Raw genomic sequence first — 17,659 nt, forward strand, 5'->3', positions numbered from 1 at the left:
CAAACCCTTTTACACTCAGTGAGAAAAGGAAAATATTGTTTTAGGGAATCGATCTCAGTTAACCTTCCGCCTTTTTATTTCGATATCCATTTTTTGAACTAGGCAACTTGCGTGGAACCCCAAATTGACCTCGAATTGACCCAACTGACTGCGAATCGCCAAGTTTTGCCAACTATTTACACATCAAAGGCAAATTAAGCAAATGAAAGGCTTGTGCAATGCACCCATTTCTTCAGCTAACAATTCAAGTGAAAATCCGAGAGATAAACACACAGCAGTCCATGGAAAGTGAAAACGGGAAAACGGGAAAAACCGGACATTGGCAAAAGGGGTTGGCCACCCACAATATGCTCCATCCCCCAATGATGTGTCCATCCAATAAATATATATATGTACACGTACATATATATACAGAAGTAAAATGTAAAAAATTACATAAATGTAATTTCAGTCGGTGCGCGCCACATAGAACAACCCCCATCCAAAGTTTTCCAAAGGGCCGAGACCTGGTTATTAAAATTTCCTTTTAAAAATAAATGAAAACTAAATAGAAATGAGAGGAAGGGGGCAAAAGTGTGATTTTACCCCCATTTCGCTCTTTTCGATTTTTTATACCCCCCGCTCCATATCCTTGGTCCTTTTTCATTCCCTCCTCGCGGCATAGATTTATCTCGTCCTTTAGCGAAACTTTTTAACCCTTTTGTTTAATTAAAAAACACAGAAAACGAACGGAAAAAAGCGCGTGTTGTGGGGGAACCTGCAAGAAGAAGACGAGAAATAGGAAGATGATGGGCAAGGACAAAGGACGAAGAAGGAAGGACGAAGGCCGCGATAGGACAGCTGGCGCTGGATTTTAAAATGCTTTTCAATACGAAAACCAAAAAAACAGAAAACGTACCCAAACGCACCGAAAAAAAGCAGCAGAAAAATGGAAAGCAAAGTACATAAATTTCGACAGCCGTTGTCCTGAAAAAGGGTTAAAAAAGGGGGTTGGGCAGCGGCGGCTGTTGTAAAAAAGCTAAGAAAAAGTAAAGTAATTATTTTGCATTTGCGTAGATAAATTAACGATGATGGCGCGATGCCCAAAGAACCGAAAAGGGGGCCAAAAACAAAACGCTGAGATAGATGGTCAAAGGAGCTAGACGGGCCATCTGCATTGCGGCTAAAGAAGATAGAGGTTGGCCAAGGCAGTGACAATGCGGTGTGTCCGTGGGCAGGGGATCGACCCACCCCCAGTCAACCCCCCTCCCCCTGAAGCCCCTTCCATGGGCGTCACTAACCCCATCATTATGCCAATTCGGCTGTCAAAACTTTGTGCGTACTTTGCTGCTTCTCCGCGTCTCTTTTTCATCGTTTTTACCCTTTTTTGGTTTTTTGTTTCACTTTTTATTTTATTTTTTTTTTTGCATTTGTCGCGCTTTATGGCCTTTAAGAATTCTTTGGGTGGTGGGGGTGTGGGCGGCGTGGGGGATGGGCGCGCAGCCCCAAAGTGCGTCGGCTTGATTTTCGTGGCTGAGATTCCTGGCCGGGCATCATTTGAATATGCATGAGCGCAGGGTTCGTTGATGAATGCCACGTGCGTAGGCGGACAGCCAGCTTTGGTTGGACCACTGGCGTGGCTTATGGTTTCAAATGAGAACTCTATATTCACGTAAAGAGGGGAAACCAGCTAACTCCGTACTAAACACACACATGTGCGTAAGGCACTTCGACTAACTGTTGTATAGTTTTTACGGACGGACAGTCCAACGGACACACGGACGGACAAACGAAAAAAGCTTGATCAATTCGTTTAGTCATTTTGAATAATAGTATTCCCCTTTACTTCACAAATACCCCGTACAAATAGAAGTAACGAAGTAAAGTCAAAACAAGATAGAATGCTATAGTCGAGTTCACCGACTATCAGATACCCGTTACTCAGCTAGTTTAATGCGAACGCCAAGTTTCATCATTTTTCATTTATCGATAGATATTGGGGAATGAAATGAAAAAAAGTTGAAAAGCATTTCCAAAGTGTGGGTGTGACGGGTTCGGCTTTAGGGCGTTAGAGCGGGCGTGGCAAAAAGTTTTCTGGTAAATCGTTAGAAATTTACAGAACCGATCAAATTATGCAAAAATATCTAACGTAGTAAAAAATTTGTTGTTTGAGTAACAAGTTAAACGATTGCTTAGATTTATGTTCAGTTGATTACTTAAGTTTGTTCCTTTTGGTAAACTATTGCTACCTAAGTGTTAAATGACCACTTTTACAACTGGACTACTACTTTAAAATGTAAACAGGACTCCAAACAACTGGGCGGATGAATAATATTTGCTAAGTAACAAAGTTGTACTACGCTGATTGGAAACTCGGGGCCAAGGATAAGGTCCATGATAGATCATGGGGCCTCGGACTGATCACTGTTCAATGGCTCCTCAAAACTTGGCATAGATCCCCTCGTAATTGACGCCCCTGCCACCGATTTTCCCCCAACCACCTAGTTCCTTACGCGCTTTTTTATCCTTACGCACGATTTTGGCTTTTTTCGCTTTTTTGCATGCACAAGAGGCGAGTGGAAAAAAACTCGGGCCAAATAAAAAGGGGTTGATAATGGTCACTAGCAAATTGGTAGTACACAGCCACCAGAGAACGGGAGGATCCCCGCCCACTCAGGTCACTCGGCTGTGGACCAACCAACCGTCGGCGAGGACAAAACAAAAAGTGGAAAAGTGGTTGATTTTTCTTTATTTATTTATTCTTTTTTCTATATGATTTTCTAATGTTGTTGCTGTTGTATTATTTGATTTGCCTCGCAATTTCAGTGCTAAGATTTTCGCTCTTCCTTCGGCCAGGATGAATATATATATGCATATATATGTATGTACATAGGAGGTAAATAGCGCGAGCGAGTGGGACAGATTGATGGGGTCTGCTTCTAATGGTTTTTAAATTTGGTAATATTTCAATGCCATTTTCGGCTAACGCGCATCGCGAGAAAAACTTTCCGTCCAAAAACTGAGAGAAAGCCTCGAAACGCCAGAAGGTACAGTTGGCAACAAAGGGTAGAGCGAACCCCTTCCTTCTTCCTTCTTTTGCATTCGTCTCTAATTAGGCCGCGACGCCATCTGTTGGCCAGCGTTCAAAGCTAAGAGCTCCATTGATTTGCGTAGAAGAACGCGGAAAACTCTGAGCGAAAAAGTGAATGAAAAATTTAAAGGCCCCACATGAATTGGCATAACGTGCACACACATGCACAAATAAACCAAATAGAGGGACAGACAAGCGCTTCACACTTGCGTTATTTTTGGCCAGCGGGCAAAGTGAAAGCGAGTGAAAGCGGGAAAAAGGGGCGAGCGACGCGTCCAGACGCAAGTGAAAGTCAAATGGGGGTAGGAACGCACACACTCGCAGCCACACAGACACATGTGGCACGAGCTAAAGAACGTAATCGCTCGTAAGTCCTGGCGTCCAGTAAAAAATTCAAAAAAAAAAAAAATAATGCGAATTGCGAAAACAGGAAACGAGAAAGCTCCTCGAGTCCTGTGTGAAAAATTCATGCGTGTGTGTGCGTTTGGCACGGTCGAACTCGCACACACACCCCCTTATTATCGCCCCACTACCGCCACGCACACAAGCACAGACACACACGTCCCCGTCAGTCACAAGTCATTGGATGTCCTTCGTCCTTCGTCCTTCGCAGTCGGCAGCTGCTGGCAATTCCCGGCCAATACAGCCAGACATCTACGCTTCAAATTTCAATATATTGAATAATACAGAGATCAAAGTTCTGGCCATGCACCAGTCGATTTTGAAGGACGAACGACGATGGGCGGGGAAAAACTTGGAATACATTTGGGAAATTGAAAACATTTGCGGATGCCAGCGTTTTGAGCTCAAGCGATTTGATCGGACTTCAAAAACAGGCTAAAAATTGCTCTCCTGGGAATCCTGTGCTACCAGAGTCCTTCATCCTCTTCTAGTCCATGATAAGGTGAAGCTATCGGCTATCCAAAACTGGCACTCTTTCGGCCGAATTGCATCCACATTCAGTATTCATTCAGACTCAGTTCTAAAGCTGGCAAACCGAAATTCTTTATACAACAATTTGGTCTAAACGATAATCCATTAATACTGTACTGTACAAGATACTGTGTATCTTGGCTTGAATCTTAAATTTTTGAGATTTGAGCACGTAATGTCATCCTACGTCCTATCTCTAAAGCAGTTCAACTCCTGCTTGCTAAAGCAGTCCCCTCTGTTAACGATGTTTTCTACATGGTTCGTTCCGGAACCATTATTTCGAAGTTTTTGATTGAGCACTTATCCAACATTCATATAGGTTTTAAAATTCATATTACGCTTTCAGATAAGTTCTGATATGATAAATAGCACACTATTCGCGATTCTCAATAAGAAGCTAAAGCGAATCTACAGTTCTTGATGTTAAGACTGCCAATTTCCAGTGTGTAAACACCTGACGACGGTGTTTTCGCAGTGGTCCCATCTGGTCACTCTGTTCTCTATTTCTTTCCTATTCCTTTTCCTTTCAACTTTCCAATCGTCTAGTTGTCACGTGCTCTATTAATCATCTCATATTGTACCTCTAAATCTCTCTGAAAGCAGTTTGGCAAATTGAAACGCAAAGCAAACCGAAAATGGATGCTTCCAACCCTAACCGTGAGCCCTCGGATGCCTCCATCATCAAGCTTGAATCCTCGGATGGGGTGATCTTTCCGACGCAATTTCGAGTCGCCAAGGTCTCCGAAACCATCAAGACCATGTTGGCGGTCTCTGCCTTGGAAAACGGCGAGAATCCAATTGTGCCGCTGCCCAATGTGGACGCGTTCATCCTAAATAAGATTTTAATCTGGGCCGATCACCACAAGAACGATGATGCCCAGGCAACGGAGGGTGTGGAGGTGATCCCGGGAAGCCCACCTGTCATCTCCCCATGGGACGCCAACTTCATTAACGTCGATCTACCCATCTTGTTCGAAATCATACAGGCCGCCAAGTATCTGGAGATCAAGGACCTAGTGGATCTCTGTTGCAAGACGGTGGCCAATATGATTCGGGGCAAGACTCCCGAGCAGATCAGCCGCATCTTCAACATCCAAAGAGACTTACCGAGCACGACATCCCAGAGGGGCGAGGAGCTGTGAGGCACAGTCTCTTTCGGACCAAATCCAGTTGGGACACCTGGAGAAGAAGAGGAGAAAACTTTCTGCACTGGAACCCCACTTTGTTGACAACTTTTTGGTTTACCTGAATAAATGTGAATTCCAGTGTTGTGAAAAGTACATTTTGTTTTACCTAAGAAAATGTGATAATTGGTATCAAAAATTATCAGTACTGATCAGTACTTATGAAGTTTTCAAGAACACACATATTTCAATTAGAAATGGAATTTAAATGGAATTCAATTTGAGCTCTGAAAGGATCTCTGTTGCAAGACGGTGGCCAATATGATTAGGGGCAAGACTAGTGGGTCGAGGACCTGTGGGGCACAGTCTTTTTCGGACCAAATCCGGTTGCGACACCTGAAGAAGGAAACATGCTACGAGTATTGTTGAAGGCATATCTATTTCTATCAACATATTCATATTCAGATTACAGTTTATTTTGGCAACAACAACACATAACACATAACTTTTTAAATCGTTTCATGTTCGCTTGGGCTAAAGGCGTGCTCTGCTCTATTCCCAGTTGATTGCCACCAAGTCGCCCGGGGATACAAGCACACACCCCACGCCAACCCACGCCAACCCATGCCATAGCACCCCAACCCCGGAATCCTGGTGCTCCTTAAGCCGGTTCCTGATTTGGCAGCCACGCTAATTTCCAAAAGCCTTGGCCGATGGCGCTTATGAGCTCTGGATCCATGAAGTTCGCATTACGTATGTAAAATAGTGCAGAAAACCCCCAAACGAACCCAAGCCCAGGCTCCCAATCCTCGTGTTCCAAACCCTTGGACACAACTTACGCACTTTACATACAGTGCGGGGAGGGAGGCGGTTGGCGATGTGGGAGGAGTGAGTGGGTGGTGGGTGGTGGGTGGTGGAGCCAGGAGGCTGGGCAATGTCCTTTATTGTAAGTTAAGTTGCTGCCCACACACCGTGTGTGTGTGTGTGAGTGAGTGTGAGTATGGGAGGGGCGGCCTCCGGCTTGCCACTCGCCTTTCTTCGTCCGTTTCATGTGTGCTTGAAATTTAAAATGCTCTGTGGAAATTGGTTTAGTCCTGTATGTGTGTGCCCAGTGTGCGTATGTTTGTGTGTGTGTGTGCTTAGGGGTGAAAGCATACACATACAAGAATGTCAGGTGGGCGTATGTATGTATGTGTATATATGTGGCCATTGGTTTTCCTGCATAAACATAACAAAAATATAGCCAAATATGCCACACTCGACTTGAGATTCTCAATTGTAAACTACGAGTACAAGTGCATTGAAATATCGAAATATTAATATTAAAATTTATTTACTTGTGCTCTGTAATTTGCAGGAAATTGAATGTTATATAGTTTTTAATTCAATGGATATAATAAATTATTGATCTATACGATGTTCCAAATAGAAAGGACATTATTGAATGCCAGAAATCAAAATGAAAAATGCACATATTTGTATATTATTTTTCAGTGAACACATTTTCCAAAATGGGCGCCAAGTGCTGTGCGTTTTGCCCCACTGTGCACGCCGCACGATTGCCTCGGGCGATTGTTGTTGCCGACTGTGTCTGATAGCGGACCGGATAGTTTGGTTGGCCATAAGTTGTGAGGCGTCCTTTGTAGTTGGCAACCGCATCCCCATTTCGCCAGGCCATGCTTGTACCTACATACATAATGGGCAAGTCGGCGACACACTTCGAAGGGATTAAATTCTGTTTTAGTAATTAAGTTGAAATTTATAATCAAGCCGAGGGTGGACCAGTTATGTACACATCCCAGTTTGGCCAACTTCTGGTCATGCGTATGCGTGCTTCTGAGCCACTTTGTCTTGGCCAAAGTAGTTTTCAAGTTCTGCTGCTGCTGCTGCTGCTGCTGCTGCTGCGACCACAGACAAACAAATGGAAAGTGGAAAGTGGAAAATGGAAAGTAGAGTATGAGCGATGCCCTCCGCCATCCACGACTCTGGAGTGAAAGTTTTCGCCAGCTCTTTTTTCTGGTAACTTTGGCATTCGCACGCCTCAGCGCATTCGCAATCCGAGTTCAAATCCATAGCATACTTTTGCGGGCGGCATGTTTAATTTATGGCCGAACGAACAGCATCCCACAAGCGTATGCATGTGTGCGTGTGTGTAGTTTTCTTTTCGCTCTTTTAAGGTGGACCCAGTGACTTAGTTCCCACAGCGAGGCGGTACATTTGGGTTGAAGTCCTGCCCAGAAATGCAAAATCACGTCGAAATTCTTGTTTTTATTTATTTATTTTTACTCCTTAGCCTGGCAGTGACAAGCGGAGGCGACACTGATGCACTGCAAAAAAAAACACAGAGCCGGGACATCAAATATTTGGAGAAACTTAAATCATGATTTGCAAAATGTAGCTCATGGATACACATATTGCACATGTTAGTAGCACAGTTAAAGTTACCATTGAATTAATTGATGTCCATGAATATATTTATTATATTTTTGCATATATTTTTATGCATATATTTTTATTTCTGAGTGCACTGGTCGTGGCCAGAAATCAAGCTCAAGCTGGATACACCGCCCACCAAACCAGCATCCAGATGGGGTGGACTAAAAGGGTTGTCTTGTCCCCTTGTCCGCCTGTGACGGCCAGCGAAAGTTTACAGAAGAAAATCATTTGATAAGAAGGACGGCGATAGGGCGAGAGCGAGAGCGAGAGAGGAGACAGCTCGGACACAATTTCCTACTTAAAAAAAAGGAAAAAAAAGAAAATCGAAAAGGGGGCATCTGGTCTGTCAACTACATAACATTGCGAATGAAAATTCGGGGGAAAATTTCCCTTCGTTTTTTTTCCCTGCGCTTTGGGGTCGTTTATTTTTTAGACACAGATACATACAATTGGATTTTTATGTAATTTATCATTTTCCTACTGGCGATTTCTGCTCTGCAGTCGCTCAAAAAGCTTCTTCTTCCAAGGGGTTTGACCATCAAGTCATATGTGAAATGTGGAGTTTCTGTAGCAAACATGGAGCTGCCAAGGGGAAGGAATCGCAATACATAGATGTACGTACATACAGATATATGTACATATATATATATATATATATGGGCCTATTTTAATGATATATGCATATGCAGGAACAGGAAGACGAGCTTGCCCTGCCTTTGTGTACTTTACTTTCCCGCAGAAGTTCAGATTCCAGGGCAAATGGCAAGAGCTCGGAAGATATGGCAAATTTTGATTGATTAAATATATAGAGCTGCCCGGGGTCCTGATTTCTTTAAAATCATAGATTATATGAAAGGATTACACACAATTATCAAAAAACTCACGTATTGTCTCAAATTGCATGGCCAACAGGAGAATCACGGCATTCCACAAGGATCTCCTTGTGGAATCATAGTTGGCTTGCGTTGCAATCTACAGACTACGGAAGACGAGACACTGAAACGAGCAGTGCTTCCATGATACTCCTCAGTATTCTCAGCAGAAGCCATCGCCATCTTGGATGCAATAATAATATCGCTAAAGTAAGAGGAAAAATCTGCATCTGCTCCGACTCCCTTTCCACAATAGAAGCAATCAACAACACAACCTTCTTCGTCTCAACGATCAGCGACTTGCTCATTAAACATGCTCCTAAAGTCAAAATTCTATGGGTCCCCAGTCACATTGGCATCGAAGGCAAAGTATCCCCTTGATAACTATTCCAAACTTCAACCGCACTGATATAAACAATCATTATCAATGGCAAAACCAATTACATGAGAAGTGCATCTCCCTTGAATCTCGATCGATAACACCAACATATCATATCAAATATATCTAATTATACCGAGAACTACAGAACCTGTGATATACCAAGAAGAGATCTCTCAAAAATTATAAAACTACGTCCAGGACACACCAGACTGACCCATGAGCACCGATTCTTCCGGCCAATGCCGTTTCTGCAAAATTGACACAATGACATTGACCCACATCCTGGACAATTGCATCGCCCTCCAATCACATAGATCCAGCAACTCGAATTCTTAATTTACAGACAACTTCAAAACCCACACACCTGAAAGTGAAAGTCTGCAACATCTGCTTAAATTTCTGGAAAAAGCCAACATAATCCATTTCCTATAAACACTCTATCGTAATACAAATAGCACATCTTTGTGAACCGAACCCTCAATTGTTAATCACAGTATGTCTTAATATTGTAAATAATTGTAATTGTAATTGTTGTAACATAATACTTAAGTATGTGATCAAAAATGTGATCTGAGGATGAGGGAAGATGAGGGAAGCGAACCAAAAAGACGAAAGAAGAAAAGCCCTTTATAATTATATAACCATAAAGAAGGAACTCTGGCTGTTACATGTAAATTCAATGTAATACCCAAATCACTTGAAGAAAGGCACAAACAGACCCTCCTCCAATAACAACTTACTTACATGTAATCCGGAAGAGTAGGTCTCTTGACGATGTATCGCCCCGCTGATCCTGACATAGGATCTAGGAGGCTAGGACCCACAAGGACCTCAGCTGATGGATCTGTAAGAGAAGAGATTGGGATCAACGCGAGGCATAATACATAATGATATTAATCAATGCTAGTCCGCGGATCCCTTGATGGCTCTTGCCATTTTGCTCAATAGCAAGGAGTCCGTCTCCCCGATGCCGATCCTTCTCCTTCTGCTGCTCCATTAAATGGTCGAAATAGCAGTCCATGCATTTCACGCTTTCCCCGCAGCTATGGAACATGGTCAAAAATCCCTGAAAAAGAAGAGAATAAATAAATATGATGTAACAAAGCAAGGCCCAATGTTGCGAATCTGTGCACTACGTGGGATCCTCCTGGTCCTATTACAATGACCAGGCATCCAGATGCTAGCAAAGTGGCATCTACGAACGGCGCCTCCAAGCCACAGTCATCCCTCGTCGTTAATGACCATATCCGCGGGTCTTCTGCTATTGAAAGTGATTTTCGTCCACTCCATAATCGTTCTTCTGCCCGAAATGATTCTTCCAGGTTCATCCAAATGCGGGCTATGATTACCCATTCCTTGGCATTCCTTGAATGTCGAACGCCGTCTCCATGCCACAGTCATCCTTCAAGAATATTAGCTGGTGGCGCGCGGTGCTCTTTTCCCACGGCCACTTTCTCCAGACGACCATATCCCAAATGCAACCTGACGGGAAAGGAAATCATTAAATTGAATACAAGCCAACGGACACGATGCAATCAAACACACGAATACTAGAATACACCGTCTCCATGCCACAGTCATCCGTGGTCTTCGTGGACCGGGGACCGAGGATCGGCATACAAACCTTATCAAGTGAAGTGCATGCAATCTTATCGAACCGTTTAAAAAGTCAAAAGTGGTACTATCTCCAATACTGGTGGCAGTATATATTTATAGTTTAACTCAATATGTTCTTTACTAAGTAAAACTCCTTCATCATCTGCAGGTTTCCAAGCTGGAATTCTGTCCACAGTCCCTGCGGCTCAGAAATCAGTGATTACTGGACCACAAAAACAGATCCCTCCATCTCACCTGCCCGTCTACGGATGGCGAGACGTCTTCCGGGATGTTGAAGAAGTGGCGGACCTTCATATTGGTCAAAAACTTATGGATGAGTTTCATTGGGCCCTTGATCTGCAGTTGCTTGGCGGCCACTATGATTTCGGGCAAGTGCCTAAAATTGACGAGCAAGAAAATGTCGTCATAAAGGGACGTGTCTCCCGGGCTCACCTCCTCCACCCTCCGTTTCCAGATCTTCATCGTCTTAGTGGTGATCGGCCCAGCTCAGAATCTTGCCTAGGATGAGCCCGCTCACCGGAGCGGAGAGGCACGACGGCATTCTCATCGTCCTCCACGGCAGAGAACTCCAACTTTTTCTCAATGGTTACGAAGAGCTTGGCGACTCGGACTTCCGTCGGAAAGATCATCGCATCCGAGAACCCAAGTTTGATGGTGGGAGCATCCATTTCCATTTCCATTACTTTAAAAAAGAGAAACAGAAGAGTGAGATGATGGGATGATGAAAGACCACGTGGCGCCTAGACGCTTCGAAAGTTCAAAGAAAAGGAATAAAGAATAAAGTGACCAGATGGGACCACTGCGAAAACACCGTGGTCAAGTGTTTACACACTAGAAATTGGCAGTTTTAACATCAAGAACTGTAGATTCGCTTTAGCATTCTTATTGAGAATCGCGTGCTTTGTGTTATTTATTCGGAGTAGTAGCCCCTTGTAGCTATTTTATAAATTATAATATCCATATGAATTTTGCTAAGTGCTCAATCAAAAAGTTCACAATACTAGTTCCGGAACCCTGTGGAAGATTGCTTTAACAGAGAGTACTGCTTTATCACGCAGCAATTGAACTGCTTAAAAGATGGCACGTAGGCTGACATACGTAGTACGTAGTGCAGGCCTTACTCGATTTCAACTAAAGTCAAGGTAAAAGGCATTATAGTTGTTTTGAAACAAACTTTCATTACGTGGGCGCGCCTGCAATCTGTTTGTTGAATCCCAACTATCTCTATTTGTTTTATTTTATTTTTTTTATTGCCTTACAAATAGACGGACGGGCATAACCAGATCGAGGTGTTACATAATCTTCCTTGAAGGTAATATAGCTTGGAGTAACTCGAACCGATTAGCGCGATAAAAGTTGGAAAACGTTCACTTTATTTGATTTTACTTATATTGCTAGGGGGCATTATCAAGTCTTAGCTACGGCTAATTACAATGCATGCCCAATGCACTATGGCCTGTTTTTTTTACAAAAATTAATAACTCCTAAACTACTGGAGATATTTGGATGATTTTTTTTTATGTGTTACACATGCCTCCAGGAATATTTTGGAATTGGGACTCCGCCCCAATTTTTTCTTTTTTTTTTAATATTATATTTTTAAAGTTAATTTTTAATTTCAATATTGTATACAAATTCATAATCGTCTTCGTCTTTACAATCAATAGAGTCTGAAGAATCGGTGTCAGGTTCAAATTCGCAAGCTAACATTTGAAATTCAAATTTTGAATGACTTCTGATGGAAGAGATAGTCGCTTATGTTTTCGAACGCGCCTCGTTATATTTATTGATGATATTATGGGATATTATTTATATTTGCCTTGGCTGGGTTCAAATAAAGAATTTTAAGTATGTCTGCAAGATCCAGCAGGCCGCGCTAGCATTGCTAGCAGCTAGCATTGCTAGCAGCTAGCATTGCTAGCAGCTAGCATTGCAGCTTGACCCAAAAGACGATCGTTGTGGTTCTGCACTTACGAGTTCATCTGCTTGCTGTCTTCGACCACACAAACTTTTTTAATAGAATTACGTTTTCGGGCATCCAGCTAATTTCCTTTCCTTTTTATTTTTCTCTTTTACCTTCAGGACTAGGTGTTCTTCTAACCACTTTGAAAAAACTTTCGAAAGTTCATATATTTTTCGATTGCATTTTCTCCAATTTCTCAAAATATTGACTGAAAACATTCGTTATTATTACTATTCGTTAATCGTTCATTAAAGTCTAGCTTGCTATCAGAAAAATGCCCACTAATAAAAGTGCACCCTTCCAGCAGGGCAGCATTGGCAATCGAGATATTGCTCCCTAAAAAATCAAATTTCTCGAAAACCCGCAAAAAACGCACATAGAGACTACCTGATATGAGTTAGGAATTGAACACACTACAACATGAATATAAGCACTTACTGAACAAATTTGAACAAATTGTTGTAGCTCTATTCAAAGTTGAAATTTGTTTCAAACAACTACATGTTGACACCACTTGCTAAATGTACAAATTGTTGGAAATAGGCGCACACAATAAACAATATATTAATAGCAACACATAATAAAAACCTAAAGATTGATTATCCATTTCAAATTATACTCTTCTTCGTTTTTTTTTAAATTTTAAAACTTTGAAAGTTAAACTAAATTCTGCGCGCAATGCAGCCACCTGGTATATGCTCGCAACAGCCGACTTTAACAGCTGTTATTATAACAGTACACTGTTACTTTTACTTTTGCCGTCTATAACATAGTAGTTTAACGTATTTGCAATGTATTAATACTAAAATACTTCAAATTTGCATACTTGTGAAAAACACATTATTGTAAAAAAAACAGGCCAAATGCCCCATAGTGCAATGGCCGGTCCTAATAGTTGTGGGAGGTGAGAATATCCCTTTCTAATGGACACAAACCCACTTGGACTCCTCTACTCGCATCCCGTCATAAACTTGCAGCCTGCGTTTTTGGCACAACTCATTTCCGGACGAGCCAGATAAGCCCGTGATTCGTGGTCTGTGGCGCGAGGGTTTCCCGGAGAAGCGGGACCGTTGCATGCCACCAGCTCACCACCCGGACACTTGGCAATGCCCCTCCCAGGACAATCTGTCCACCTTATCATGGTAATAACTGTAAGCACGTAAGCCTGGCCGAAGGGGGTGATTTCGTATTTTTCTTTACATTTCTTTGCCCGCCTATTTTTTGTTTTTTTTTTCTTTTTTTTTTTCTGCCGACGCAATTTTTGGTAACCCTTTCGGGCACTTTCACCCACCTCCGCCGCAGCGCTTTTCTTTTAGAGATTCTCGCTCGTTTTTTATGTGTGTTCCTGTATTGTTGTTTGTATATTTTCTATATAATCTTGTGAGTTTGCTTGCCTGCGCTCCTTCATTCCTTGCTCCTCATCCGTTCTTATTTTTTTGTGCTGGTCAGCTTTTCTGCACGCTTGGCAAACATCGCAAAAAAAAAAAATAAAAAAAAAAATAAGGAAAACAGAAAAGGGGGTAGGAAGGGTAGAAAGGCTTTTTAAGGTTCAGTTGGGCGGGGGCGGTGTTCAGAAAGCCATAGCCAATTGTCCAAGCGAATATTGTACGATTTGCGTGTACAGTGAGCACTGCGAGGTAAGGTATTTTTGTCCTAGTGCGGGAACATGTTTTTTTTTATTTATTAAAAGCAGTTATTTAATTGGCCTTCTTGAGCAACTTAATCTAATTTCAATATCAATTTAAACGATTCTTAATATCTAAGTTATTTACAAAGATTATATGATTATGAGTATTAAAGAAATGGAATGTTAAGGCAGTAATATTTAGAAGATTATAATTAAGTAGGATTTATGTCAAGTCCCGGTCAGTCAACTCCAGTCTCGATGGAGGTGCTAACCGCGGGTACGTCTATGATCATACAGATGAGAGCATTGAAATTAGCCAGGTCCACCAATACGTATGGTCACGGAGTGTGAATAATGGTCAGATAACTGACCATAGGGGATAATAACTGCTCTAAAAGTATTTAATTTCAAAAAGACTATTTTTCAATCTAAAATTTCATTATGGATTTGCCCACTAATTTTTGATTTGGCAAGCGTTTACTGTACCGAGTGCGTACAGTACTTTTCATATTTTTTGCACAACCTCCCCTCCCCATTTCTCAATCCCTTCCCCTGCCTTTTTTCCTCCCACACCCACTGATTTTGTTACATTTTTGTTCACTTTCGGTTTTGTTGTGTTGCGTTTTTTTTCATATATTTTTTTTTTTTTGTCGAAAGGATTCGTGCGAAACAAAAAGACTGCCCATCGCTGACCACCCATACAACTCCCCTCCCACACACACACACACACACACAAGCATTTCTTCGGCCTGACACACGCCACGCACTCTTGGGTGTCTTTATCACGGAGAAAGGGAGAAAGTCGTAGCGGGGGTGGGGGTGGTGGAGAAAGCGCGCGAGAAAGGGACGCAGCGAGCTCAACCCTGAAGCAAGGACATTGACGATGTCCGTTCGGCCGTCCAGGATGGCTGGCTGTTTCTCCGCTCCGCTGTTTCTCCTCGTCTTTTTTTTAGCATTTTCCATTTTCTTTTAATTCAGCCTAGCCCCCACCCCCTTGCCCGCCCACTGCTTTTCTTTTGTTGCGATGAAGAAGGCGGAAAAGGGAAAATTGTAAATTGAGTTACGCATTCTGACAGTTTGCATTACGATCTCTAGTCAACCCCGTCGCTACACAGGGAACAATGAAATCCGAATCTATGAGATACCTCAAGACAATCTTCTTGCCAAATATGGCAAGTTTCGCTCTCTTGGGAACTGGATTCTCAAAAAGTTCTATATATTCGACTGCGTAAACTCTTTCCTAATCAATGTGAATTTGTTAAAACAAGTGCTGATACAAATGTTTAAAACTATCCTTTTTTCCAGCATTTATAGTTTCCGATTGGTTTGGATGCATTTTCTTTTGTGTAGGACCTACCTACCCCTCCATCCCTCCCCCATCCGCCCACCGGTCACACATTATGGACATGTGTGTGTGTGTGAGCATGGGCTATCTATCGATCTACTTTACTCTTCATTGGCATTATTCTAGCTTCGTCGTCGTCATCAATTGAATTCGTTTCATTTCGATTCGTTTGAATGAATTTCGCTTTGGACTTTTGCTGATGTTTCCAGCCATGCCGGAACATGTGTGTGTATGTGTGCATGGGTGCAAGTGTGTGTGTGTGTCCGTCCAGCAGGGTCCTTTTTGCTGACATGCTCGAAGGACTTCGCATATTTAAACATATTAAATATCAAAGGACAACCGCCCCGGCTCCCAATTCTGCTCACATTTCGCATGACCATCTTCTTTGGCAAACTGATGCCCGATGCCTCAGCCCAATTAAATTTGCATCATTTGTCATGGCAACGGCCGGTTAATGACGTGCCAGGAGGTGGACAACTCGATGCCAGTGCCTTCCGTGGCCCAATCCAAGCCTAATCAATGCATGGCTCTAACCTTAGATGAGGCTCTTCTTTGGAGTCGGATCGGAAGTCGGAGGAGCCACTGCAAATCAATCATAAAAGGTAGCAATTAATAAATTAATCGAATTTTGTGAAATCCTAAGGCACAAAGCTAATAACATACTTAAGTATCTCTTGCAGTCATTAAAAATTATTGTATTGTTGCGAACGATCAAGTAAACGAATTGCTGATTAAACCAAAAATATCTACATATTTAATCTAAATACCCCTTAAATCGAGTAAAATTTAGTCCATTAGAGTGCCTATATATGTAGATAAGCTTCGGATTTTGATATAGTAGGTGCATTTTAATATTTCAAAAACTATTTCAAATGAATTGCTTTCCATAAAAATCTGTAGGAACTTGGAGTTCCTCGAATGTGCCCCAAAACATAGGCAACACTTTTGCCCAAAATCAGCCCGCCTTCGCTTGCGACTCATTTGCTTGCAACAACTCGGAATATCTAACTTTCGAACCCTTTTTTTTCGTGAATAAATGGGTTCCCCTATTTTTGTCAAAATTCAATTAAAATTGTTTAACTTAGACGAGGACGTAGAAAGTAAATACAACAATCTTACATTATACATATGTATATCAAATTGTATAGCAAAAAATAAAAAACGAAAGAGTTACAGCGGCGACGTCGACTGCGACGCGGCAGCGCTGCAGCAGCGGGCATTTCAAACAAAGGACAACATAACGAGATTAACACACACACACACACACACATACACAAACAGAGAGCCACCCCGAAAAAAAGCAACAATGCGAAGCAAAATCAAATAAAAAACACAAAAAATAGGCGGAGAAGCGAGAGGCATGTGAGAAGAGAGCGAACGGGGAGAGGAATTGAGAAAAAATAAAACCCGCTTAAATTAAGCCCACCTACTGGCCACCATCAGAAGCCACCACCCAACTCGGAAGCACCCGAAACCCACCCAAAACACCCAAAAGCACCCACAAAAGGAAGCTGGAGCTGGAGCTGAATTTCCAGCTGGACAGCAAACGCACGAACGGGTTGAAGGGTTCGCCGCTCCGAGCATCGAATACGCTGATGAGGATGCGGGTGGGGGAGGAGCAGGAGGACCAGGAGCACCAGGACGACCAGAGCGACCAGGACTACCAGGAGGCAGGGGTCAGGTCAGGAGGTGGTGCCGTTCCGCCCGCCGGCACTTGCCAATTTAAACAGGATCGAATGCCACGACTATCCGATACCCGCTAGAATCACATATGTATGTACATAGTATATAATATCGGGCTTCAAAATATAACAAACAAAATATATTGGGATTTCAAAACCAGCTTTATGGTTCAATAAAATGTCAGCCTCTATCTAAAAAATAAGTATTATTTTAAACATTTATATTTGGAAAATATTTGCAAAATGTAGCGAACTTTGAATCAATTGTGCATAAGAACAACTAATATATATATTTTTTTAAAGCTAAAACACATTTTGTAACTGTTTTTCATTGGTATTTCTTCAAAAATATGAAACAGATCCTTAAATAAATTAAATTGTCTAACCGTCTAAAGTTATTGCTGCATTATAAAATAGCTTTAAATGGAAGTATAGTTATCACGAAACTTATAGTTATTTTTCGTTTTTATTCTAAAATAAATGGGTCTATTTGAAACTCTTATAAGGTGTTTGCCCTCAAAAATGCATATATATACTATATATATCTTTATAGTAGCGCTCTGTTCCAATTTTTTTTTCGGATCTGCAGGCTCTCTGCCCAAGACGCT

At 42.0% G+C, this 17,659-nt stretch overlaps 1 protein-coding gene and 1 pseudogene across 1 annotated transcript; one reads left to right on the plus strand and one right to left on the minus strand.

Moving 5' to 3' along the window:
• Window positions 1-4,510: 4,510 nt before the first annotated feature.
• Window positions 4,511-5,283, plus strand: LOC6615063 (S-phase kinase-associated protein 1). The gene has a single exon (XM_002039444.2). It carries the CDS (start codon window positions 4,639-4,641, stop codon window positions 5,143-5,145), a length of 507 nt encoding a protein of 168 aa, XP_002039480.1. The 5' UTR covers window positions 4,511-4,638; the 3' UTR covers window positions 5,146-5,283.
• Window positions 5,284-7,204: 1,921 nt separating this feature from the next.
• LOC6615064 lies at window positions 7,205-11,123 on the minus strand (annotated as a pseudogene).
• Between the last annotated feature and the right edge of the window lie 6,536 nt (window positions 11,124-17,659).

The sequence above is a fragment of the Drosophila sechellia genome, chromosome X (genome assembly GCF_004382195.2).
Source record: "Drosophila sechellia strain sech25 chromosome X, ASM438219v1, whole genome shotgun sequence".
Classification (NCBI taxonomy): Eukaryota; Metazoa; Arthropoda; class Insecta; order Diptera; family Drosophilidae; genus Drosophila; species Drosophila sechellia.